At 38.7% G+C, this 25,231-nt stretch overlaps 6 protein-coding genes across 8 annotated transcripts; 4 read left to right on the top strand and 2 right to left on the bottom strand.

The window, feature by feature from the left end:
• The first annotated feature begins 1,623 nt into the window (after positions 1-1,623).
• LOC110760507 (very-long-chain 3-oxoacyl-CoA reductase 1) lies at positions 1,624-3,835 on the top strand. The gene is made up of 3 exons (XM_021962788.2): positions 1,624-2,728; positions 3,069-3,138; positions 3,357-3,835. The coding sequence occupies exons 1-3, from the start codon at positions 2,109-2,111 to the stop codon at positions 3,618-3,620; spliced, it is 954 nt and encodes a 317-aa protein (XP_021818480.2). The 5' UTR covers positions 1,624-2,108; the 3' UTR covers positions 3,621-3,835.
• A 2,033-nt stretch (positions 3,836-5,868) lies between these two features.
• On the top strand, positions 5,869-8,534 carry LOC110760517 (very-long-chain 3-oxoacyl-CoA reductase 1). The gene is made up of 3 exons (XM_021962795.2): positions 5,869-6,712; positions 6,856-6,925; positions 7,915-8,534. The coding sequence occupies exons 1-3, from the start codon at positions 6,075-6,077 to the stop codon at positions 8,167-8,169; spliced, it is 963 nt and encodes a 320-aa protein (XP_021818487.1). The 5' UTR covers positions 5,869-6,074; the 3' UTR covers positions 8,170-8,534.
• Positions 8,535-11,276: 2,742 nt separating this feature from the next.
• LOC110760532 (uncharacterized) lies at positions 11,277-16,057 on the top strand. Of its 3 annotated transcripts, none has more exons than XM_021962813.2 (6): positions 11,277-11,611; positions 12,129-12,196; positions 12,288-13,494; positions 13,635-15,398; positions 15,494-15,570; positions 15,707-15,834. In XM_021962813.2, the coding sequence occupies exons 1-5, from the start codon at positions 11,494-11,496 to the stop codon at positions 15,529-15,531; spliced, it is 3,195 nt and encodes a 1,064-aa protein (XP_021818505.2). In that variant the 5' UTR covers positions 11,277-11,493; the 3' UTR covers positions 15,532-15,570; positions 15,707-15,834. The 3 variants fall into 3 exon arrangements, with proteins under 3 accessions (XP_021818505.2, XP_021818503.2, XP_021818504.2); XM_021962811.2 differs by having other exon boundaries at positions 11,278-11,611; positions 15,494-15,527; positions 15,707-16,057; XM_021962812.2 differs by having other exon boundaries at positions 11,278-11,611; positions 15,494-15,527; positions 15,710-16,057.
• Positions 16,058-16,644: 587 nt separating this feature from the next.
• Positions 16,645-17,701, bottom strand: LOC110760500 (S-adenosyl-L-methionine-dependent methyltransferases superfamily protein). The gene has a single exon (XM_088247212.1). The coding sequence runs from the start codon at positions 17,650-17,652 to the stop codon at positions 16,858-16,860; it is 795 nt and encodes a 264-aa protein (XP_088103338.1). The 5' UTR covers positions 17,653-17,701; the 3' UTR covers positions 16,645-16,857.
• A 2,036-nt stretch (positions 17,702-19,737) lies between these two features.
• On the bottom strand, positions 19,738-20,625 carry PSBY (photosystem II BY). The gene has a single exon (XM_021962826.2). It carries the CDS (start codon positions 20,451-20,453, stop codon positions 19,854-19,856), a length of 600 nt encoding a protein of 199 aa, XP_021818518.2. The 5' UTR covers positions 20,454-20,625; the 3' UTR covers positions 19,738-19,853.
• Positions 20,626-21,246: 621 nt separating this feature from the next.
• ALB4 (OxaA/YidC-like membrane insertion protein) lies at positions 21,247-24,827 on the top strand. The gene is made up of 9 exons (XM_021962809.2): positions 21,247-22,017; positions 22,130-22,190; positions 22,267-22,340; positions 22,491-22,595; positions 22,936-23,043; positions 23,209-23,312; positions 23,482-23,688; positions 23,768-24,146; positions 24,352-24,827. The coding sequence occupies exons 1-9, from the start codon at positions 21,484-21,486 to the stop codon at positions 24,367-24,369; spliced, it is 1,590 nt and encodes a 529-aa protein (XP_021818501.2). The 5' UTR covers positions 21,247-21,483; the 3' UTR covers positions 24,370-24,827.
• Positions 24,828-25,231: the final 404 nt, after the last annotated feature.

Consider the following 25,231-nt stretch of genomic DNA (forward strand, 5'->3'; position numbering starts at 1 on the left):
GTAATTGTCCTTAAATTCAAGAGTATACAAATGTAATATAATTTGTGAAAAATTAAAACTAGATGGACTACATTACTTGCCCCAAGTTGTAAACCAAAATAATAATTTGGCATAATTTAATGGTTTATTTATGGATATGCCCTCTATGCTTTTAAAATAGTCTCAGATTACCACATGTTCTTTGAAATGTCTCAATTACCACCTATACTTTCAATAAGTGTCTCATGTTAGCTATTCCGTCAGATTTGAGAGAAGTTCCGTTAGTTGATGTGGCCCCCACTTCTTTTCAATCTCTTAACAAGGGAGAGGAAGGGTTAGTCAGGTTGAGAAAATGGGGAATTTGGGAGAAAAAGGGGAATTTAGGAGAAGGGTTTAGGGTTTAGGGAATTTCATATTTGGGAATTTGGAGGTTCATATTTGGGAGAAAATGAGGGATTTGGGAGAAAGGGGGGAATTTGATTTGGGGATTTCAGTAAGGGGAGTGAAAACAATGACTGAAAATTTGATCTTAAACATTCTCCCAAATTTGAACCTCTAGATTCCCAAATCTGAAAGTCCCTCAACCCTAAACCCTTCTCCCAAATTCCCTGTTTTCTCAACCTGACTAACCATTCATCTCCCTTGTTAAGAGATTGAAAAGAAGTGAGGACCACATCAGCTAACAAAACTTCTCTTAGATTTGACGGAATAGCTAACGTGAAACACTTATTAAAAGTATAGGTGTTATACTGAGACATTTCAAAGAACATGTTGTAATCTGAGACTATTTTGAAAGCACAGGGGGCATATCTATAAATAGGGAATCTTTTGAACTAATCATTTGGCATAGACCCATATGGCATATGAGTATGACACACACATTACGAGTCCATTTGATAACCATTTCAGTTTTTAGTTTTTAGTTTTCATTTTTTATTTTTTAATAAGTGAAAAGTGAAAAATGAACACAAGATGTTTGGTAACTATTTTCAATTTTCAATTTCATGTGAAACTTGAAAATGGAAATTTTTGAGGTCCAATTGTGAATTTGAGATCACAGAATGAAAATGTATGCTACAAAGAGTTCGTAGTATTTTTCGGTGAATTTTTTGGAATTAGGATGATTTTTTTGTGAATTTTGGAAATGGAGTTCCTAAGGCTTGGATTGGGTCAATTGCCAAACGCAACAATTGAGTGACTGGGTCCAAGTCGGGAGGTCCCAAATACCAAATTTTGATAACCAGAGGGCATTTCATGTGTCATGATGTAAAATTAATGATTAAAATAGGAGTGCAAAAAAAAATGTAAACGAAAACTGAAAACTGAAAACACTTTCAAGTTGTTTTAAAAAATAAGGGTGATTTTAAAAACTAGATTTCACTTTTTTGAAAACTGAAAACGAAATCTGTTACCAAACATGTTTTCAATTTTCAAAAAAAGTGAAAATGAAATGCTAACAAGTTTTTTGTTTTCATTTTTCACCATTTGTTGTAAAAAATAAACATGTGGAGCCCACTTACTGTTGGTTTGAGGAGTGCATATGCTTTCCTACACACTCACGGGAATGGCTAGACATTTGCCTATAGAAGGCTGTGCATAATGCTTTCCTGCACACTCACGGGAATGGCTAGACATTTGCCTATAGAAGGCTTCCCTCTTTTGCAATTGTCGAACACACCAACCATCAGAGAAGGCAGAGAGAGCCCAGGCAGAGAGAAGAGAAAGGAAGAGAAGAAAGAAGAGAAGGAAAAAAAAGGGAGAGTGAGAGGAGGAAAAAGAGAGCATAAAGAAATTCTCCAAGAGAGAAAAATCAGTGAGCCACATATATTGTAAACACTAAAGTTGTAGCCCTATTATTTTACATAGTGGAAAAGTTACTGCTGTTGCTCTCCGAGGACATAGGCATGGCCGAACCTCGTTAAATGTTGTGTCTCATTTACTTTACGTGCAGCTCAATATTCTAGCGTATCTCGTTTATTTTACAACACCATTAGATTTTTATTTTTATTTTAATTATTATTTTTCTTGGGTCTGAGACTCCTTCTCCTTGCCCTCTTTAATTCTTGTTGCACTCACGCCTTCTGACTGATAAACCAAGCCCTACCAATTTCTCCACTGAAACTCTGGCAATGGAATTCCAAGAAATTTTCATAGTGGCAACTAGCACTATAGGCTTCATCTCTCTTTGTAAACCCATCATCAGTTTTCTCAGATGGGTATGGGTCATGTTTCTGAGACCCCCAAAGAATCTCAAGAACTATGGCTCATGGGCTCTCATCACGGGCTCCACTGATGGAATTGGAAAAGCCCTTGCCTTTGAAATTGCTTCAAAGGGTCTTAACCTTGTCTTGGTTGGTCGAAACCCTTCAAAGCTTGAAGCTACCTCCACTGAATTACATGAAAAATATGGTGGGCAAATTCAGATTAAGAACATTGTCATTGACTTGGCCAAGTTCAGTGGGGAGGAGATAGGAAATGCCATAGAGGAAGGAATAAAAGGCCTTGATGTTGGAATTTTGATTAATAATGCCGGGGTGGCTTACCCTTATGCGAGGTTTTTTCATGAGGTTGATTTGGAGCTGATGGAGAGCACTATGAAGGTGAACATAGAGGGGGCCACTTGGGTGACTAAGGAAGTGCTTCCAATTATGCTTAAGAAGAAGAAAGGAGCAATTGTCAACATTGGCTCTGCTTCCTCTGAGATCCTCCCTTCTTACCCTCTTTACACTATTTATGCTGCCTCCAAAGCGTGAGTTTTCTTAGATCTTTGTTTCATATTTTGCTTCATTTGTTTTGGTTGGAGAACGAACCTCTCAAATGCATTCTATATATTACACCAGTTTGATTAATTTGAAGCCCTTATTAAAGTTTTGCTGCCCTTCTTATCATAATTTGTTCTTGAACAATTTGGGAGAAATTAAACATTATGAAAAAAGATGGAGTTAATGAGTTACCCTGTGACCTGTCTTGGCCCTCTTGGGAAACCCAATTCATCTTAGCTCCTTCAAATGGGGTCCTAACTAATTATGAAGTTCCCTGCATATCGTAAGTTGTAACTTACTTCATATATTGAGTTATGGCATTGGCAGGTACATTTCAATGTTCTCACAATCCATTAGTTTGGAATACAAGAAGCATGGAATTGACGTTCAGTGTCAGGTTCTCATTCTTCCCCCTGGATCCTTTTGACATGAATAAATTGGGTGTTTTCATTTGTTTATATCCAAATGTACATATATTTTGTCCTCCAATTTGGAAATTTCTTGGGAAACTTAAGTCCATCATTTGGGAAAAAAATGCCATCTCTGTATGAAGAAGGTTGTTCATCTGCTCCTGCATAAATATTAGTCTTACCCTCCTGCCTATACTTGATGCAGATTCCTATGTTGGTGGCAACAAAGATGACAAAGTTAAAGCCATCTTCCTTCTTCATTGCATCACCAGAGATGTACAGCAAAGCAAGCATGAGATGGATTGGCTATGAGCATCTCTGCACACCCTATTGGGGTCACTCTGTGCAGTGGCTCATAATACATGTTTTGCCTGATGTGTTATTGAATGCCATCGTCCTTAGGTACTTCATTGGGATGCGAAGGAGAGGCCAATTGCAGGAGGCACAGAACAAAAGTAAACAAATGTAGTGATGCAGGGCAGCGGCTATAAGCTGCTGTCCAGCGACCCCAACGTACCCAAGATACAGAGAATAGAAGGATAAAGCTGTAGAATTGAAGTGGAACGAAGAAGTTTGAGTTCTAGGGCTAAATTCCCAAAGAAAACTCTTTAGACTGAAGTCTGAAATTATATTGATTGAAAAACTGAATACAAAAAGTCTCTTAATAGCCTATTTATACTAGAATACACCAGCCTATAATTCCTAGTCCTAGTTTACTAAGAAATCCTAATTGATAAAGGAAAATAGAAACAAAACAAGAAACTTAAACCAAATCCTAATGAAGAGAGGAAAACATTTAATTTAATAATTTAAAATATCTAAAACTTAGCCCTTTTTGACTAGGATTGATGCTCCTGCATCATGTAGCCAGCAACAGAAAAATTTATGAGTTGCATTTTGATGCAGCATTGAAATCATGCTCAACAAGAGATTACTTTTTCTGGATGAATAAATTTACAACTAATTTGATGGTTTTTGGTTGTGTGTTGTGTTGTGTTGTGTTGTGTCTCATTCCTATTGGTACTGGAAATATAGAATGATGATGAGCCAATCTAAGCTTAGTCTCTGTTTGCAGAGAGTAGCCAAACTATGCAGTTGGTCTGGTTGTGTTGTCCGTCAACAAACTTTAATTTGGCCTTACTTCTCAACCAGGGTATAGATTGACGGCACATTAAAATAAGTTTATTTTTCTATAAAAAGGCAACAGAAATTTATTAGATAAAATGGAAATAAAGAGTACAAAGGGGTATAAAGGGAGCCATTCCAGTAACAATATGGCGTAAAATCAACCATAAAGCTGGAACGATCTGGAGGGATTATAAAATAATTTTATTAATACCAATGTAATGAATGAAAAGCGTGGAAACTTAAGCAAAATCCTATAGATTCAGCAAGTAATTCGAACTGTTGGCCAAATTGTATTACATTTTCGTACATATATAATAAAGGCCTAAGTTTCGTTTAGTTTACCCTCTAGAGCCGTCTTCCACCAGCAACATTTAAAGAAATCTCCATTGGTAGGTGCGTTGTGCTGCATAATCAAAATTTCATAAATAAGGGTCCCTCCAAGCTGCCTCTAAAATTATTATCTTTAAATATAACGACATTGATGAAGATTTTATAAACCAAAATAATGAGGATTTATAACACCTATAACAAGGTTGGTTTGGAGTCACCCCACCATTTTGTTGTTAACTTTTATTCTTGGGTCAAATTTGTCTTCAACTAACCGTTTTCATTTATTCTCTTTTAGGATTTTTCCTATTGAAAGGGGCGATAGTATACTAAATTCACACACACTATACGGATGCTAAGACTCAAACTCATGATCTTTCAAGGGGGAGCAATTGCTCCAAACTACTACACCAATAGGTCCTTTGCTAAGTCATTTTCATTTTTATTAGGTCATCTCCAACCCATGAGGCCAAATCCAAAATATCACAAATTTTAGCCTAATTTCTCTCACAACCCAAGAAAATTAAGGAGCTAAAATTTGAGAAACCCAAACTTGGGCCCAAATACCAGTGCATGCAAGAAAAAATTTTAGTGGAGCCCACTCAAGGCTGACACAGCCCATGTGTAAGGAGGAATCAATGGGGTGCCATGTGTCGCGTTACTGGTGTTGCAACACTTCTTTTTTTACCTTTTTTTTTGTTCCAACAATAACCCAAATCAACGATCCATATTAAATTCAAGTTATTTTAACGGTAAAAAAAATCCAACGGCTGAAATTTAAATCCAACAGTTAAAATAATATTTTAAATTAATCTAAATCATATCCAACCCTAAAACTAACTCCAAACTCTATAAATACCCACATATTTCTCAAATAAAATTATATTTATGGAATTTCAATTTTTTTTAAGTCAAATTATTCAAAAAATTAAATTATGAAGTTATTTAAAAAGATTAAATGAAGAAAAGTTATCCATGAAAAAAAATTAAACTTAAACTATTTTTAAATAATTTAATAAAGTTGAAGATTTAAAATTTTGAGTCTTAAAGGTTAGGAGAAAAAACAGTTTGAGTACGGGCAAAATCCAAATAATTACTTTTTAGAATGAGAAAATTTAGGTTTATGACAAAATGGGTTGGAGAATGCCTTACTAATGGAAGAGTAAATCAAACTTGGGGAAATTTCCTTCATCTTTTTCTTCTCCTAAAATACGAACAAAAAATAATTAAATGTATTATGTAGTTGTCCTTTTCTCGCCCCGGGAACAGAGTTAGTTAAATGTGGTGGTTTTCCGCTCATCTACTTCATCCAACTCTTCCTTCTATCAATTTCAGACGCTTCTATAAATTAAATTCCATCCTTTACTTCACGCCACTCCCTCCCCTCTTCTTCTATTTCTGAGCCAAACCCAACCTTTGGGTTCACCATTTTCGTTTCAGATTCCAAGCAAAACCTTTCTAAACGAACATGGGTTTTTGTCTACTGGAGCACCTCAAGACTCAGCCTTTCTGGCTCGTTGTGCTTTTCACTCTGGGTTCTCTCTCTGCTCTCAGATTCTCTTTAGCTTTCCTCCAATGGGTCTATGTCAATTTCCTCAGACCTGCTAAGAATCTCAAAAAGTATGGATCTTGGGCACTCGTCACTGGACCCACTGACGGCATTGGCAAAGCCTTCGCCTTTCAATTGGCTCGTAAAGGGCTCAATCTGGTCTTGGTGGGTCGCAACCCAGAAAAGCTCAAGGACGTCTCAGATTCAATCCTGGCCAAATACGGCAAAACCCAGATCAAGACCGTCGTGGTTGATTTCACTGGTGACCTTGACGATGGTGTTAAGCGCATTCGTGAGACCATTGAAGGATTGGATGTGGGTCTTTTGGTTAACAACGTTGGGATATCGTACCCGTACGCTAGGTTCTTTCATGAAGTGGATGAGGAACTGTTGAAGAACTTGATAAAGGTCAATGTTGAAGGCACTACAAAAGTTACTCAAGCTGTTTTGCCAGGGATGCTTCAGAGGAAGAGAGGCGCTATCGTCAATATTGGGTCTGGTGCTGCGATTGTGATCCCCTCAGATCCTCTCTATGCTGTTTACGCAGCTACAAAAGCGTAAGTATTTGCACTATTTATTCACTGTGTTATATATCTATGTATATTGGATCTATTTTTGTTCATTGTTCATTTTGAAGTGCTGGAAGTACAAGGTGATTGGTTTAGCTGCTGAAAAGGCTGTATGTTGTGACTGTTTTCAGGTATATTGATCAGTTCTCTAGGTGCCTCTACGTTGAATACAAGAAAAGTGGGATTGACGTTCAGTGTCAGGTATTATTTTTACTTCTCTTATTAAAGGATATTATAAAAATTTTATAATTAAAGATGGTAGCTAGCTCACTTGGTAGGGTCTTGGGTAATTGATGCACTATTTATTGGGCAAATAAAACATGTTTACACGAGCTTAATATTACGTAAACTGTCAACAATTGAAGCTCAATTGAGCAAACTCTTAAACAATTGAAAAAAAAAACCTATAGAAGTGTTGTGTCATGTGTTGCAATGGAGTTGCCCAGTATAAAAAGTTTGCCCAGTTGTTGTCCAAAGTGGAATACCATTATGCAATGAAAAACTCAATCATTTCCCAACCTCAGTTGGTCTTTCCTTGCCAAGTATTAGGTAGAAACTCTCTTTCCTTGGTTTTCTTCTTTATGCCTTCATCGAGTTCACAAATTTACTTTGAGGATATCAAAAAATTTGCCTTCCCACATGGTAGTTATATGTCGATGGTTAAGTAGTTTCAGAATGCTTTCCTTTTCAGAGGCCATTGATGTATCGCATCAAACTTCATATATTATCTGATTGCATCATAGGTAGTGTAAAACCTGTCATGGAGTTGTTATTGGTAATGGAAAACTGATGCCAACACAATTTAGGATAGATGCATTGCAAATTGAAGACTTTTGAATGTGAATGACATTCAAAGAGTATGTTAGTAATGTTGACATGGTCCATAGTTGAGATGAGTCCTGTGCGTTGTACTTCCTGCCTGCCTGGGTTTCTGATCATCTACATGAGCTTTGTGGTTTAGTGATATGTGGGGTTAGAAAATGGTGGTTAAACATTTCCTAGATTGTGTGATGTTTAAAAGTATTCCGTTTAGATGATATTAAATACCCTTATGCCCTGACTCTATATGCGCATCGCCAAATTTTGGCCACTAATCTGTTGAGCGTTGGATGCTTGTCACCTGGGATGATTGTTGGTATTGACTTTGCTTTGAGTTCTTTTATCATCAACTGAGGAGTTTGTCTTTGCAGGTTCCATTGTATGTGGCAACAAAGATGGCATCTATTAGGAGATCTTCCTTCTTTGTACCATCAACTGACGGTTATGCCCGGGCAGCTCTGCGCTGGATAGGGTATGAACCTCGTTGCACTCCTTACTGGCCCCATACGCTTCTTTGGGCCGTGGCATCCTCATTGCCAGAGTCTGTTGTTGACGCATGGCGCCTGCGATTTTGCCTGGCTATTCAAAAGAGGGGACAACTCAAAGATTCCCGGAAGCAAGAATAGATGACAGAACATTCTTATGTTTTTCTGTTTGGGCCGCTTGGTAGGGAATGCTGTTTGGTGCAACGGATTAGGAGGACTTCTGAAAGCTGATCGTATGCTAAGACTTCAGTTTATGTTTAATGTTTTAAAATTCCATGGTCTTTGTTAATTAATGATCAACGGCGTTTTTTTTTTTTAAAAAAAAGTTCCTTACCCAAAAAAAAAGCAAATAGATAGATGTTTGTCTGTTCGCCCTATTTATTCTTGTTGATTCCTTGAGCTGCAGTCGTTGAAATAGCCACATAGTTTGTACTTTATGGCTCTTTGTTGTTGTAAACTTGTAACTTGAAATGGGGTTACGTTTCTAAAGATCCATTAATTCAAAACGACTGAGGAGAACAAAAGATGGTTAACATAATTTAATTATGATTTATCTTTTCCTTCTTTGAATGAAAAAAAGGGCTATTTAGAGCATCTCCAAGGGAGATGTCAAATACCAAACATCAAATTTAAATTTGATGGCTGATGTGGCAATTTGACATCTTACACAGCTTTACACTTCACCCGATATGTCAAATTAAATTATTATTTTATTACATTTTAGTGTTGATTTATTTTTAATTAAAAAGAATAGAAAAGAAAAAATAATAAAATATTCATTTGACATCTTGCTTTTGGGATGTCAAAAATAACATCTCAATCTTCAGCCTTCATTCCACATCAGCTTTGACACATCGGTTGGAGTGTGTGAGATGTTATTTCTAACTGTTAAATGTCTATGAGGCACTTTTGACATATCGGTTGGAGATGCTCTTACATTTTACCAATGGTCAAATAGATGAATATTTTTTTTTTCTCGACACAAGTGGTATTGGGAGAGGGTATGACGCAGCACAAGCAATAAAGGTTTCAAACGAAAACCTTGAGTAACAAGGGAACTGGATTCCACCAGAAAATTAAGAGAAACTCTCTTTGATTAATTGTATTAAAATCTGAAGTGTACAAAAACGTTAGACAAACCTGCCTAAATACACAACTCTCAACCCTTGTAACTGCTAGGGGAGTTATTACATTAAAACTGAAAAACAGAATTTATTCCGAAAATTAACTACGAAACTTTGAATGCGGTTTTGGAAGGCCAAACGACCTCAGAATGCCAAAATCCATCATACATCACAGCAAAGCTGTGAGTTTGACTCGTGGCGTCGTTCCCTTTCCGAAATGGTATTTTGCGTCCTAATCAGAGCTCGGACGCCAAATCTGCAAATTCCTGCTATGTCCCTTTTCACTTCTTCGCTCCAATTCTTCTTCACTCCAATTCTTCTTCAATCAATTAGAAAATCCCAACGATACGCCTTCCTTCTTTTCCTAGTGTCATAAGTGACCATATTTCGTCCTACATCAGACTCCTTCACTTGTAAAGAACTCGACCTCGAGTTCTCGTTAAAATGAACTTGAGTAGGCATAGAACTTGATGTGTAGATAAACTCTTCAATTTGTAGAATTAGGACTTGCTCATATTTGGATGGAATAATCATATAATTAATTCCATAAACAAGATTAGAATAGGCTAGTTGAGAATCAAACTCCTTGTATGAATTATTTTCTTCTCCAAATACAGATTCATCCATGCCTTTAATTTCAGAGGAATCCAATTGTTGTTCTTCATCTTTTGAAATATATGTTTCAACAACAGGAGTTTCAATAAGCTCAATATCTTGTTTTTCTTGAATCTCTTCTTTCATCTTATGGATGATTGGATCTTCAATTAATATAGCATCCATCACAGTTTCTTCCTTTTCGAGAACTTCCTCCATCTTTTCTAGACCCACCATGATATTGGGTTGAACAATCTTGTAACCATTCCTTAATAAATATATATTATATTCAAAAGGAAAGAATTTTTTCACAAGAAGTCTCTTCATCCAATGCCAAGAACTAATAGGATTTTTACCTTGTTGCTTCCTAGATTTTCGCAACTGATCCCACCAAAAAGCAACATCGTCTTCTAAACTGGATGCAACAATTTCCACCATCTTCTCCTCTGGGATCGCTATTGAATCAAATATTTCCTCTATGTCTGCAACCCATTGAAGAAAGCCTTCGATGCAGTCGCTCCCCATGAAGTATGGAACAACTGCAACATCAAATTCTCTAAGAGTGATTGGTTCCCCGTCTCCACGGGTCCTATCTTCTTCGTCTGGACGAGCCATTGGAGGCACCTCGAGTCAGGCAAAACCTACTCTGATAAGACAAGCCAATAATACCGAGACGGGAGAGACCCGCTCTGATACCACTTGACGCAGCACAAGCAATAAAGGTTTCAAACGAAAACCTTGAGTAACAAGGGAACTGGATTCCACCAGAAAATTAAGAGAAACTCTCTTTGATTAATTGTATTAAAATCTGAAGTGTACAAAAACGTTAGACAAACCTGCCTAAATACACAACTCTCAACCCTTGTAACTGCTAGGGGAGTTATTACATTAAAACTGAAAAACAGAATTTATTCCGAAAATTAACTACGAAACTTTGAATGCGGTTTTGGAAGGCCAAACGACCTCAGAATGCCAAAATCCATCATACATCACAGCAAAGCTGTGAGTTTGACTCGTGGCGTCGTTCCCTTTCCGAAATGGTATTTTGCGTCCTAATCAGAGCTCGGACGCCAAATCTGCAAATTCCTGCTATGTCCCTTTTCACTTCTTCGCTCCAATTCTTCTTCACTCCAATTCTTCTTCAATCAATTAGAAAATCCCAACGATACGCCTTCCTTCTTTTCCTAGTGTCATAAGTGACCATATTTCGTCCTACATCAGGGTAGAATCAAACCTAGGACCTCGTTACATGGGTAAATGCTCTTACATAAGGTGATCTCGTTACATGGGTAAATGCTCTTACATAAGGTGCAATGTGAAAAAATTAAAAAAAAACAAAATAGTGTTTTGAAAAAATTGTTTTGATTACAAATTTACCATAGGTTAGGGTTATTGGCTTACTTTCAGAACAAAAAACAAAGGGCCCAAAATAGTTGAGGACGAAATGAGGACTTGTATTAAACTTGGGCTGTGCCCAAAATAAAATCTGAAAACCGGAATTTCACCGCACAGGGCCGTAAGCACGTGCGCGCCTTACATACGCCGTGCGCGCTTTGGGCACCCTCTTCTTCGTCGATATAAACTTGTAAAACCTGGTTCGTTGTAGCGGCACACCCCATGGCATGCCGCCATTGAAATACCTACAGACAAACAGACCGCAACCAACCGAGAACACCAGGAGTCTCTTTCTCTCTCTCTTAGTCTCTCAGACTCTCTCTGGTATCTGGGTTTTGTTCGGTGAAGGCCAATGGGGAAGCACTCGAGTTTGGTCTCCGCTTCCGAGGCCACAGTGTTCATAGACACCAGCCTCGGCACCCACCTCGCCGTCACCGTCTCCCACCACGACACCGTTTCGGCACTCAAAAGTAATGTTATCCCACTCCTTCTCTTTGTATTCTCACTCATAGTCTGATGGTGTTTAGCTCCCATTCTACAAAGCTAAAAGTTTTATTCGCTTTTGTTGCTTTGTGTAAAGAGAAGATTTCTTTTGAAATACTTGTAATTGGAAAATTGGGTGTTAATGTTTGTGGAGAAATTATTGTATGGTAATGTAATAAGGTCACGTGATCATACGGTCACCTAAGTAATCTGGGCAAGCTCATACTATTCTGGTTAGCACAAAATACCCAATTGAATGCATTGTTTTCATCTTTTTAAGTATTCTTAGAAATCTATAAGCGATTATTTTAGTTGCCAACCAATGTGTTATTTGGTTGTCATGATTTTGTGTATCATCTAAGGAGTTAGGTTGGTGGTTTATGGTAAAGAAAATGTGATTCACTCACTTAAACAGTCATCATCTTCCATTTTATTAGCATCAGGACTTGAAGTTTGTCATTTTTCCTACTATAAGTGATTGTGTAAATGCCATTTGACGTGCAGGGAGAATAGAATATGAACATCAATCGTGTTTTACTAGTATGGGGAATTTCACAGTTGAAGCTCTAAAGGTATAATATATGTGCCTTCTTAATAAACTGTGTATTACTTTGTCTGAAATGTAGCCTTAGTATAAGGACGACTTGTATGTTTGCCTGGTAGGTAAAGCGGAAAGGATGCTTTTATCACCTATCAGATTCCATGCTTGTTAAAAATGCGTTCAGTGGGGTCAACAAGAACTGGTTTCTGTATGCTGATGCTTCTGATGTTCCTAGAAAAAGGTTGTCCAATTTCGAGGATTCGATCCCATTTCTACTTGAGGGCAACGAACGTGCTAAAGAGAAAGTTACTACTGCTGACCAGAATGGTTCAGTTGATTTTGCTAGAGAAACTTCACAAAATTTGAAGATAGGGGTCAAACATTCTGATAATGATCATTGCACAACTTCAGTTCGTGAGACAATTAATAGGCCAGAACGTGAAATACAGGAGGACCACAGACTATGTAGTGAGGGATACAGATTTCCCACAACACAAGAATGCAAGGAAGATAGCTCAAGGAAAGAAAGTGATGTCCAACGCAATGTCTCTTTGGAAAAAGCTTCACCTTCTGAAAAGAAAGGACAACATAAGACGAAACAGAGAAAAAAAGAAACAGTGCATTTAAAAGAAAACTACGCTTCAGTTCATGGATTTGGTAAAGAACAGTCACATGCAGATAGTATACCTCATGAAATTTCACCAGGCAATCAGAGTAGAGATGTTTCATGCGATATGATGATTGAAAACAAAAATGCCACGGAAGAACCTTGCAGGAGTTCGGCTTCTACTATGGATAACAGGTCAGATTCCAGAATTCATGGGACTAATGATACATCCGAGGAAACTGAAGGTCCAGGAAAACACATCAAGAGTAGAAAGAATACATCAGTGGAAGAGGCTTCACAATCTCAGCCTGCGGCAAAGAAAAAGCGCAAGTTTGAAAGCATATCTGGTCTTGAGGATTCACTGAAAGAAAACAATGTCTTGATTTGTGATTCTAATAATGAGACTTCCAAGCCAGAGATTGCATCTGAGTTCTCTTTAGGGGACAAACAGAAAAATGCAAATGCAATCTTAGATGGTGTAACTGCTGAATCTTCTGATTTGTTGACCAACAGTTCCAGCAGGAGCAAGAAAAGGAGAAAGAAATCATCGAGTTCTCTCAATCAAGTAGTTCCTGCTGCTCCTTCCGAAAGAGATGTTATGGAAGAGAAATCTAAAGTTGCTGCTGCAGGAATTAATGATAAAAATTCTGGTGGAGAAGATGATGTAGCATCTGTCAATGAGCAAGAGTTGCGGGAAAATGATGAAGTACCCTCATCACTAGGTAAGTTGTGTTTGTTATATACTGATATGTGATCTGGTGTAGTTTATTTTCCCATTCTAATTGAGTTTTTCAAGAACTTAACTAGTTTAGAAGGGGGAAAAAAGGCCTTTTCTCTGAGATTAATACTGTTTCTTTTGTAGATGTTAATAATATTACTGATGCTGGCAATGTGGAAAGCAAAAGTGGTACGGCCAAGGAAAAATTGGACGGTCATCCTCCCCTTCTTGTCAAAGTTCCCAGTGAAGGTGGAACTGATTGGCCTGAAAGAGTTGGAGAGGAGAGAGAATCATCACACAGAAAGGATTCTGTATTGGCGATGGCTGAAAAGCATAAGTTGCCCAGTCAGGATAAAAGAGATGGGAACAATGCAAATGTAATTGTGACATCTCAATTGTTGGATACAAATGGATCTGTTACTCCTAGTAAGAAGCAAAGGAAGACCAGAAAAACCAAGGGGTCCACTGGAGAAACTCAGATTAACTCAGGTTCTGAGTATGGCATTTCTTTGGATGAATCTCATGAAGTTGTACTTGGTGACCATGCCAGTCATAAAACTAAGGAAGGGGAAAGTAATCTTTCTCAGAAAAATGGGAAAGACGTATCAGAAAAGGAAACGGAGAGTACTCATTTTGTTAGGAAAACGGATAAACCTGATGGCAATGAGGTCGAGACCTTGGAGCAAATTGGAAAACGTCAAGAAAATGCAGAAAGTATGAATCAGAATATGAAAAATAAATCTAAGAGGAAACAAAGTGCCACGACAAAAAACCTCCTAAATTTTCAAGCAGAAGGGGAAAATGTTGGCTTTCTGGAACCAGCATTGACAACTGATAACAAAACAGAGGTAGTAGATAACACAAGCAGGAACAGTAAGTCGGAAAAAACAACTCCCGTTAAGCAATCAAATGGGAATGCTCTGGAATCTGATAAGGATTATGGGATTGAAACTGATTTGATCCCTGCACGATCAAATTCCATGTCTATTGAGTCTAAAGTTCCTTCTCTTGCACTAGAACATGTTTCCGATGGGAGGCCTCTTGAAGCTAACGTAACTGGTAACCCTCCTGAAAATGGATGTTCTAATGAGGGCGATAACCACATGGAAGTTTCCTGTGATGGCAATACGGTCAACTTTGACAAGCATCTAGTGCCTAGCCAACGACAGCATGAAGTTGTTGCTTCTGGCGAAGTGCATGCCGAAGAGGTGACTGGAACTAATAGAGTAGATAATAAGCCAAAGGATAAAAAGAAGCGAAAAAAGCTGGATGTACATTCAAGCGGTCCATTCTCTGATCTGCAAAGTCCACTTAAGTCTAATGAAAACCAAGGGATTGGTGGAAAGACTGTAGTTTGCAACTCTAGCTCCATACAACCACAAGGATCACTATCCAAGGGTGATGACGTTATGCCTCAGGATGAAAAAAAGGTTCCAAAGAAAGTTTCTAAAACTGGGACTAAGGCTCCATCATCTGATGTGTCCCGTAAGATGAATTCCGTTTCTGAAGCGGCTCGAAAGCACAGTGTTGCCATTGTTTCTGGGACCAATACTCGTACAGGAAAAAAGAAAGAAGTTTCTTCTGTATCAAATCCTAACTTGGAAAAATCAAACAATAAAGCTGACCAAAATAAGATGGGTAACAAGCGTCAATCAGGTGTGAACCGAACTCGTGTGGCCAGTGGAAAAGCTTCTGGTATTGATCATGGGGAAGTTGTAAACAGCTCACAAAACAAAAAGTTGTCAGCTATACCAAGGACAATATTCAAGGATGACAGTAGTGGAAGTTCTGAAGATGAAGACGAAGTTGACGTTTCACAAGCAAGCACCCAAACTCCGTCAGATTATTCATCGTCATCTAGCTACTCAGATGGGGAGAGCAATGCAGATATGAGCTCGCCAAGAAGCGGTAACTTTAAAAAGAATTCCTGTCTTGGATTATTGGAACCTGCTGCAGTTTTTAGTTTATGACTTCCTTATCTGACACATTGCATTTTTCCACAGGAAAGGCTGGCGGGAGTAGCTTGATAAAATCATGGTAAGTTTGTTACGAATTATGCCTCTTTGAGAAGAAAAAAATTGTAAGTGTAATGGGGATTCTTTGCTAAGAACTAAGAAGCATTATTGTTTCTTTCCAAGTGCTTTTTTTTTTATATATGAATTTTTTCGAAGTTTTTCGTTCTCGTCATCTGAGTCTTTTCATGTATTGTTCTATAGCAGCTCTTCAGGCATAAAGGACCTGAAATGGACTGAATTGGCTAAAAGTTCAAGCACATTCAAGAAGGCTAAACTTACAGCGTCACAATCACCGCCGGAGGATGATGAAATTGTTCCAGACAGTCAGCCTATCTCCTAGTTTTTTGAACCTAGTTTTTTGAATTGTCTTGTATGTTTTCCTATTTACCCTCCCAAGTCCTGGAGCTTTTTTCTTTTTCATTTGCTGTAGCTGTGCAAGTGTGCAGCAGTTTTGTTACGAATCAAAGAGTTCTATTTTTCGGCCCGCAAGTAGTAACAGCTTATTTGACTATATAATTAAGGATGCACGCACCAAAGTGCTCTTTTGTATCACGATTTGTCCCGTAAAGAAGTAGCCAAATACAGTTTGTTCCTCGGTTTACTAGGCAATTAGTAGCACCGTTAGTTTTTAGCTTTATGTTATGCTACTAGCCAACAAAATCATGCATTGGGGCCATTACAATTGGATCCCAGCTTTCTAATCTACAATTTGTTCTAATCCTTTTTCAAATCAAAGGAGAATTTCGATTTAAGCAAAAGACAATAATTGGCTCCATCTTTCATGTTCCCATTAACCTTCTTTTTTAATGCACCATTGATTGAGCACATAGTTGGTGGCATGGTATATTCCAATTGACCCACTAAATATATACAAACTTTATTAGCCTTAAAATACTCCACCCAGGAAAGGTCTTGGGTTCGAGTTGTGGTATTCTTGTAGTGTGTGAGTTTAGTATATTATCGCCCTTCTTTATATAAAAAAAAAGGTTCTCCAAAAAATACTCCAAAATAAAAATAATCAATGTATATCATCATTCTAGTAGCCTGCAACATATCCAAAGTTCGAATGCCCTTTTGATTATAATTAATTAATTAATTAAAAATCAAAGCATATCTATCCTTTAGACAATAAATTTGATGATTTTGATGGCAAAATTTGATTCATTCGATCAATTCAACGAGCATAAAATGACAAACGGATCAATCTTTTTTGTCTAATACACGTCTCTATATGCACACATCATAGTAATTCTACCAAATTAAATGAGAGATTTTTTTAAAAAAAACAAATTGAAGTGAATAATATATTGCAAATATTTGCAGAGAGAGAGAGAGAGGCAATTTTGGGTCAATCAAGACCGTTGGATGTGTTCCCCGTATCCCGTTTCCCGTTTCATAAAAACCGCCTCCGTGTTAGCCCCAAACCCGTCAATCTCCCTAACCTGAACCAACTCAGACCTCCGAAACATCTCCACCAACGGCTTGATACTAAACAGGTCATTGGCCGAGTACTTATCCGTCCGCCTTGCAACCGCCACGTGTAGAACGCAGATGCCACGTGGCTTCAACGTCCGCTCAATCTCTGCAACGAACTTGTCCGGCAACAGCGCGTGGTCGAACACGTTGGAGAACTCGAAGTCGAAGGTGTCGTTGCGAAAGGGCTGGTTGTGGAAGTCCCCTTTCACGACCAGCGGCGGGTAGGGCACGAGGTCGATGCCGACTGAGTCGGACACGCCGACTCGGCGCAGCGCCTCGACCTCCTGGCCGACTCGTGCGCCGATGCAGAGGGATTTGGAGTCGTTGGAGAGGAGGCTCCGGCGCTTTAGGTGCTGGAAGAATTGGGAGAAGACTTGGATCTTCCGGTCCCAGTCGCGGGTGATCCAAACTTGTCGCAGCCTAGGGTTGAGGGTCTTGTTGACCTGGCGCTGGATGTAGGCTTCGTACGAGGTGTAGCCGGGTCGGATTCGGATGCCTCGGGTGGTTATGTTGGGTACGGTTGGCGGGCGGATGTTACCAGGTGCGGCGGCGGTCCAGTGGAGGTTTTGAGGTTGAAGACGGAGGACAAGAAGGAGAATGGGGAGAGTGAGAAGGAGAGAGAGAAACACGTATTTGAAAGTGAGAAGTTTTGGTTGAGTGCTGGTTTTCATGTTGTCCCTGCATGAACTTTCCAATTCGTTGAGGAGAAGGAGATGAGATATATGGGGGAATCCTAGCAAAGTTTTCTCCAACTTTCTCTTTTGGACTCTTTCTCTTCTAATCATAACACGTGTCATTTTTTTACACTTTAAATTATGTCATTAATATGTCATACAAGTTGGCTTTTTCTTTTCAAATTTACCCTTTTATGAAAATCAAAATAAATAAAAAATTTGCACAGTCTCCCTCTCTCTTGTTTCACGATCACAAACCAACATTGCCCTCTTATCACTGTGCTCTACAACAACCACATCCTTATGCTGTAGATATTGCCATGAGGGATTGAGTTGCACAGATTGGAAGAGAGAAGAAGAAAATTGGCGGAGAGAAAGAAAAAAGAAAGAGAGAAAAGAAAGGGTAAAGATTGAGCTGCAGATATAAACCTTCCAAATCATCGGGACTTGTCCTTAACAGAGAAGCATCGTTACTGTAGTATTTGTTTCCTAGGTAAAGGTAAACTAGTGAATATATAAAGGGTAAAGTAATGTTATGCTTATGATCAAAAATAAAAAAGAGTAACGTCACATTCGGTCAAAAAAGAAAAAAGAAGTTAACCAAAGTGGTTGGTGTGAGTGGTTCGGCACTCTCATTCCTTAAGAGAGGTCAATGGTTCGATCCCTGCTCTCGTACGGAGTCACCACTTTGGCCAACACTTTACCCCTTATGGGCCGACCTGGTGTGAGTGGGGATTAATCTGGGTTGTGGTTAAGGCTTAAAAGTGCCACCCATAGTTGGGGCCCATCCAGGACCACCTCATGGTTTAGACCCAAAAAAAAAGAAAAAAAAAGAAAAAAGAAGTTGATTTGTTTTTATATGTGTTCAAGTTGTATTTTAACAGATGGATGATGGAAAGAGTTACATATGACATATTTAAACCTCCTTATTGGGTCGATGGCTTGCCTTTCATTTTATATATTTGGCTATGGAACAAAATATAGTTAGATGTCCTTATTGCATGAGTAAAATGATGGGCCGACCTGGTGTGAGTGGGGATTAATCTGGGTTGTGGTTAAGGCTTAAAAGTGCCACCCATAGTTGGGGCCCATCCAGGACCACCTCATGGTTTAGACCCAAAAAAAAAGAAAAAAAAAGAAAAAAGAAGTTGATTTGTTTTTATATGTGTTCAAGTTGTATTTTAACAGATGGATGATGGAAAGAGTTACATATGACATATTTAAACCTCCTTATTGGGTCGATGGCTTGCCTTTCATTTTATATATTTGGCTATGGAACAAAATATAGTTAGATGTCCTTATTGCATGAGTAAAATGGACCAAGCAACAAAACTATATGTTATTAATTAATATGAAAAGGCAAGCAACATGGTGTTAAGGAAGATTAATTTATATTATATTTAACTTTACTTTCTCTTTAGAAAACGACCAGGAAAGATTATTGTAAATGAAGCAACCAACGAGAAAGGGAGACGTGGTATGTGAGTGCGCATGCAGGCGGCACGAATCAAAGTGATAAACATCAGTCACGTCCCTCCATTTCATGTGTTAAACATCGAGAGAAAGCCAAAAAGAGAGAAAACAGAGTTCTATTCATCAACAAATCCACAAGATAAACCTTAATTATATGCCTATAACTCTAAACTAAATCCACAGAAAAATTAAACCCCCTTCTATTGTTGGTATTAGTCCCGGTGCGTTAAGGATTGTAATATTTGATTCCATATATAGACACTGGGACTAGCTACTAGTCCCAATTGAATTCTAATCTTACCTGAATCCTAGCAAATCCCAAACAACTGTGATGACCAAATTCTTATTGGATATGAACTTTATTCCAACATTTAGTTGTTTTTGCGGATCAAGCCCCAAAAAAAGAAGAAAGTTAGTGTGATTTGTGAAATACGATTAGAATTGAATTGATACAGAGTTGATAGATATTGCTAGTATATTATATTTAATTTGTGAAAACCTCTGAATTATATATATGATAATACACAGTAGTTACACACCAAACCCTACTGATAATAAAATATATCTCTGAACACTTGGGCTAGCATATAAACAGAGAGAGAAAAAATATATGCTAATATGAAAAGAGATAATATTAATTAATCCCATTAACAAAAGGTGCAATATTACAAGTAATTAAATTAATTAACATTGTGCCATCGCACCCTTGACCATTTCCCATCTCACTAAGACCTCATCTTGTTGATTTGGTTCAAAGCCGGTTGTAGAATGTTGTAGAGGACCCAAAGAATGGCAGGAGCAACCACAAACAGCAAGAGCTGGCCCCTGTTGTCATTAGCAGGAGCATCAGCAGCAAGCATGGCAATTTCACTGGCTGAGGCAAGTGGTGTCGAAATGAATCCGGATGCAGCCAACCCACCAAGCCCAAGCCCCACGATGACCCCTTTGTTCTGCATGCGGTTGATCTGGTTCAGGGCTGGCTGGAAGATGTTGAAGAGAACCCAAGCTATGGCTGGAATGAGGGGTAGCAGAAGAGCAAGGCCACGGTTGTCGCCTTCGGCTATTTGGGCAATCTGTTGAGCAGCCATGGCAGGGTCAGAGGAGCTCAAGGTGGAGAAGATGGCTCCAGCAATTGCTGTGCTGGCCAAAGGTGACATGTTGATGCTGGGAATTTCAACTGGTTTTGAGGAGGTTAGGCCTTTTGGGAGGTTTTGAAGTGAGAGAAGGGAGGTAGGTTTTGTGGTTAGCTTGGTGACGACCTTGGGGGTGTTCATGCTCATGCACTTGGCATTGATTATTGCCATTGTGGCCATGGTTGCTGCCATTGATTTAGTGCTTCTGTGGAGAGCTTGGATTGCTTGCTTGGTTGCTTGATGTTCAGGTGTGCAGAGGGATTGGGATTGGTAAAGGCAGTGAGATCAGATGATGGGCTTCAATGGTTGGTTGTAGTGGGGAAATGTGGAAAATATAGATGTGGGGCAAAGTCAGGGCAATGGGATCCAATAGAACTGTGTTATGTGGATTCTTTTCTTATCTACAGAGTTTGATTGGTGAAACAAGAACCTCATATTCATACCCCACAACATTTTCTTATCTCTTCTTGTAAACAGAGTTTTTTTGGTAGCTAAACCACAAATTTGTTAAGTTCTTTGTTACTCATGAGGCTCTAGAATGGTCTAGATACATACATGATCCCCTAACCTCTATTCCTTCCAAATTCAACAACTTAATTAGCATGAAATGGTAGGTCACTTGAAAAGTTGAGAAATTTTTTAATGTAACAGATAGTACTATCAATTCACTCGCGTTATGATAAAGCGTTTTTATTTATTAACATTATACTTTAGCTCTATGAAATATAAATCATTTTATTCATCCGTATTATAACATGTGAATTAATAACATTACGTTGATGTGTGATGAAGTCTATAGCTAGAACAAATATTCAATATCATGGGCCTATGCCAAGCCTTTGAACATCTAGTTTGGGTTTTTGCCATCAATCACCATGGATGGCTGTCAAAGGGGGCAGTAGTTGAAACTTGAAACTTGAAGCATAGAAGGAGAGCCAAAGCCCAAAGCTCACAACCAAAACCAATAGGTGAGAGCCAAACGACAAGTCGTTCTATAGAGATATTTCGCCGTTCTGGTCAATTTGCCACAAAGAGTCCCGTAAAATTGGAAAGTGGAAAGCCCAGCCGACCTTTCCGGTTCATCCTCATTCGCATGAATCGCATATCCAAACAGTCAGTCGTCGACAAGCAAGACATGCTAAACCCACACTCAGCTCTCTGCACCAGCTCCAGCTCCTAGGGTTTCTAATTTCTCAAATTCGAATCCCAATCCCCTTCAAAAATGGCTACTTTATCCTCGTTTCGACCAAGCCTTGTCCTTGCCCCAACTCCGAAGCCCCCGAACCCTCTCCTCCCTCGAACTCACCACCACTACGGCTTCTCGCAACCCAAGCCCTTCCTCCGCGGCTCGCTAGCCGTGGCTCGGCTTGGCTTCGGCCCCGGTCTGATTCCCGAACCGGAAGACGCCGGAGCTGTCTTGAAGGAGCTGTATGACAGAGCCGAGAGCTTGCTTTACACGGTGGCGGATGCGGCGGTGTCAGCTTCGTCGTCGACGGAGAGCGTGAGTACAACGAAACAGAGCAGTGATTGGCTTTCTGGGATTACCAATTACCTTGAAACCGTTCTCAAGTTTTTGAAAGATGGGCTCTCTGCTGTGCACGTTCCCTACTCATATGGTTTCGCCATCATACTCTTGACCCTCCTTGTTAAAGCTGCTACCTTCCCGTTGACCAAGAAACAGGTTGAGTCTGCCATGGCTATGCGGTCCTTGCAACCTCAAGTGAAAGCTGTACAAGAACGCTATGCTGGGGATCAGGTGCAAATTGCAATTCATACCATCTTTCTTTCACATTGTTTCAAATGTAACCGTTCATTATTGATTGAATCTTTGATGTTGATGAGCTCAAGTTATAAACTTTTACTTGTAGGAGAGAATTCAACTTGAAACTGCTCGATTGTATAAATTAGCTGGCATAAACCCTTTGGCAGGTATAGTTTCTTTCGAAACTGTAATTTCTAAAATTTAATTTATTGCTCCATCTTATAATTCTGCTATTTGTGCCAGGATGCCTGCCTACGCTTGCAACAATCCCAGTATGGATTGGGTTATATAGAGCTCTTTCAAATGTGGCAGATGAGGTACCAGCTTCATATTTGTCTTCATTGAATCTTAGAAACTTCCATTTTTCTCCCCTTATCTCCTTCAACTCTGCATAACTGTTTAACATTTCTTTTATTAAGGGATTCTCCTTCAACTCTGCATAACTGTTTAACATTTCTTTTATTAAGGGACTCCTTACAGAAGGCTTCTTCTGGATACCCTCCTTGGCCGGTCCTACAACAGTTGCTGCTCGACAAAATGGAAGTGGCATCTCTTGGCTCTTTCCATTTGTAGTGAGTGTCTTCACTTCAAGCTAAAACACTCCATTTGTCTCTAGATATTGCCCAAAACATTCTATCTAACAAGTTTTGCCTTGAAACTAAGTAGCTATTTGGTTCAAACTCAAAGTTCTTGTAACTGAACACTTCTGCTCATTATAGCTTTTTACAAATCTCAAATTGCTCTGTTTCCTGTTTCTGGTGTCCTACTCTTAAATGTGTCTTTTTATTTAAGGATATTTTCAATGCACTTGAAAGTTGATGGTTGTGATGCTTGCTTTAATAGATATCTGATTTCTACCCACCTATGATTTGTGGAATTTGGATTTACTTTGGTTGCTGTTAAATTTCTCAGGATGGCCATCCACCCCTTGGATGGTCAGACACCTTGGCATATCTTGCCTTGCCTGTTTTGCTGGTTGTCTCACAGTACATATCTGTTCAAATCATGCAGCCATCACAGGTCAGTGATTTCCCTGGTCCAAATTGACCTGGTTAGATAAACTTAGCACTTCTAGGGTCTAATCTTCTTGATACAGTGATTTCTTATTTGAGTCAGATTTATTATTTATTATTCTTTTTGTGTCATCCTTTTTGTTTATTAATTAACACTTGTTATAACTTTCAGAGTAACGATCCAAACATGAAGAGCTCTCAAGTTATTACCAAGTTTCTTCCTTTAATGATTGGTTATTTTGCTCTTTCAGTGCCTTCTGGTCTTAGTCTCTATTGGTGAGCAGATGTAAAACCCTTTTGTTTTATGAACACCATTGAAGTTATTTTTTGCATTTTTTGGAATTGTAGTGAATCATAAATCTGTATCATGAAGACAGTGGAAACTTTCTTTTTTGGTGATAGTCCTGCCTATGTTATCTTACATCTTTGAGATGTGTTTATACAGGTTCACAAATAACATACTGACCACAGCACAACAAGTATGGCTTCAAAAATTTGGGGGTGCAAAAAATCCAATTAGTCAATTAAGTGATAATTTTATCAAGGAAGATGAACCCCAAATTCAAAAGTCTGTCTCTGAATTAAAGTTAACACAAAAGGATACCAGACAAGAAGAAAAGTTGACGCCAGAGGGTCTACGGCCTGGTGAAAGGTTAATAGTCCTTCCAGCCATTTCTCTATGTTTTTGCCGCACTTTACTATTTCAGTCTTAATCTGTTGAGATATTCCAGATTTAAAATGATAAAGGAGCAAGAAGCTCGGAGAAAACAACAAAGAGAAGAAGAAAAGAGAAAAGTTGAAGAGGCAGCAGCAAAGGGAGCTCAAATAACTAATGAGCGACATGAGGGAGAAGCCAGATTATTTGATAATGAAAATGGAGCTGCAGTTGAATTAGTTGTTCAAAAGAGTGAAGAACGTCATTCTCAGACTACAACCCATAGTGCCTCTGATGTTGGAGTTTCTGTGAATGGTGATCGGTCTATACAGGACTTGAAAGAAGATCACAACACAGTGTCTGTGTTGAAGATGGAAAACAGTGAAGTTTCTGCTAATTTAGAGGCTGAAAGGAGGGATGAGCAGAAGTCGGATGGGAGTCAAGGAGACGGAAAGGTATTCGGAAGTATGCTTTGAAATATTGTACTCTGCATTGCATCATTACTTTAGACTTCCGATTAGTGATTGCCTCTGTATTACAATTTTTCGACTTGATAAAAAGAAAAAAAAAACAGGTGTATTATTAACATATCATACGTATGCTTGCATTATTTTGGGCTTACCTTTTGATTAGCAATTGCCAAATTTTTTATATTTTCAGGATTCTGTTGAAGTATGAACTTCCACGACCACTGTGGATACAAAAGTTTCTGGAGAAGGCACAAATCAAGTGAGAGGGGAGTGACCAACCAAAGTGTAAGCATTGTTGAGATAGTATTGGTGAGTCAATTTAATCAGATTGAAAGCAGCCCAGACATTCAAAAGCAATTACACGGTGTATATTATATCTGAGACAGATGAGTGGGATCAACAAGATTTTCGGATTTTTGCTGTGTAGCTGTAACAAGTTTTTGAATGTGTCCTGTAGAAAAAAGCTGCTCTGCCTTCTGCTTCTCAGTGGCATGGCATGTATGATCTTTGTAGCAAAAATTTCCTTATTTTTTGGTTAGATTAGATGAGAAGAAGGGGAAATGGATAGGAAATTAAGCAGATGTGTTCGATTCTTTTTCATGTTCATTTTGTCACCACACAACGTAAGAATAAATGATATAAAATTTCAGCTCGTTACTTTGCTTCTTTCTGATAGTCGTCAGCTGGTTAATTTGGAGTTCCTTTGTCGTGTGATTTTCTCAGGCTGTCTTGTTGAGTTCCCTGTTGTTACCCACGTGATTTTTGTCGTTTTGACTGTATGCTGTATTTGAACTGATGACTTCATAAAAGGAGGAAAAAGAGAGGGACAAAAACCAAAAGCAAAAACGACATGGCCATAGGTTTCATCAGTTAAAAGAAAGTCAAAACAAAACAAACCAGCCAATCACGCTGCCACGCTTGATAACTTTTTTATTTGGTATAAGCATAATTGGTCGGCATAGCATAATTGGTTGGAAAGAGCAAAACAATGCAGCAATGCTATCCCAGAGGTTTTGTCCTCTTTTAGTGGAAGTTACGTGTGTATGTGTTTATTGACTTAGCGTACACGT

This window comes from Prunus avium, chromosome 1 (assembly GCF_965620075.1).
Source record: "Prunus avium chromosome 1, drPruAviu1.hap1.1, whole genome shotgun sequence".
Lineage (NCBI taxonomy): Eukaryota > Viridiplantae > Streptophyta > Magnoliopsida > Rosales > Rosaceae > Prunus > Prunus avium.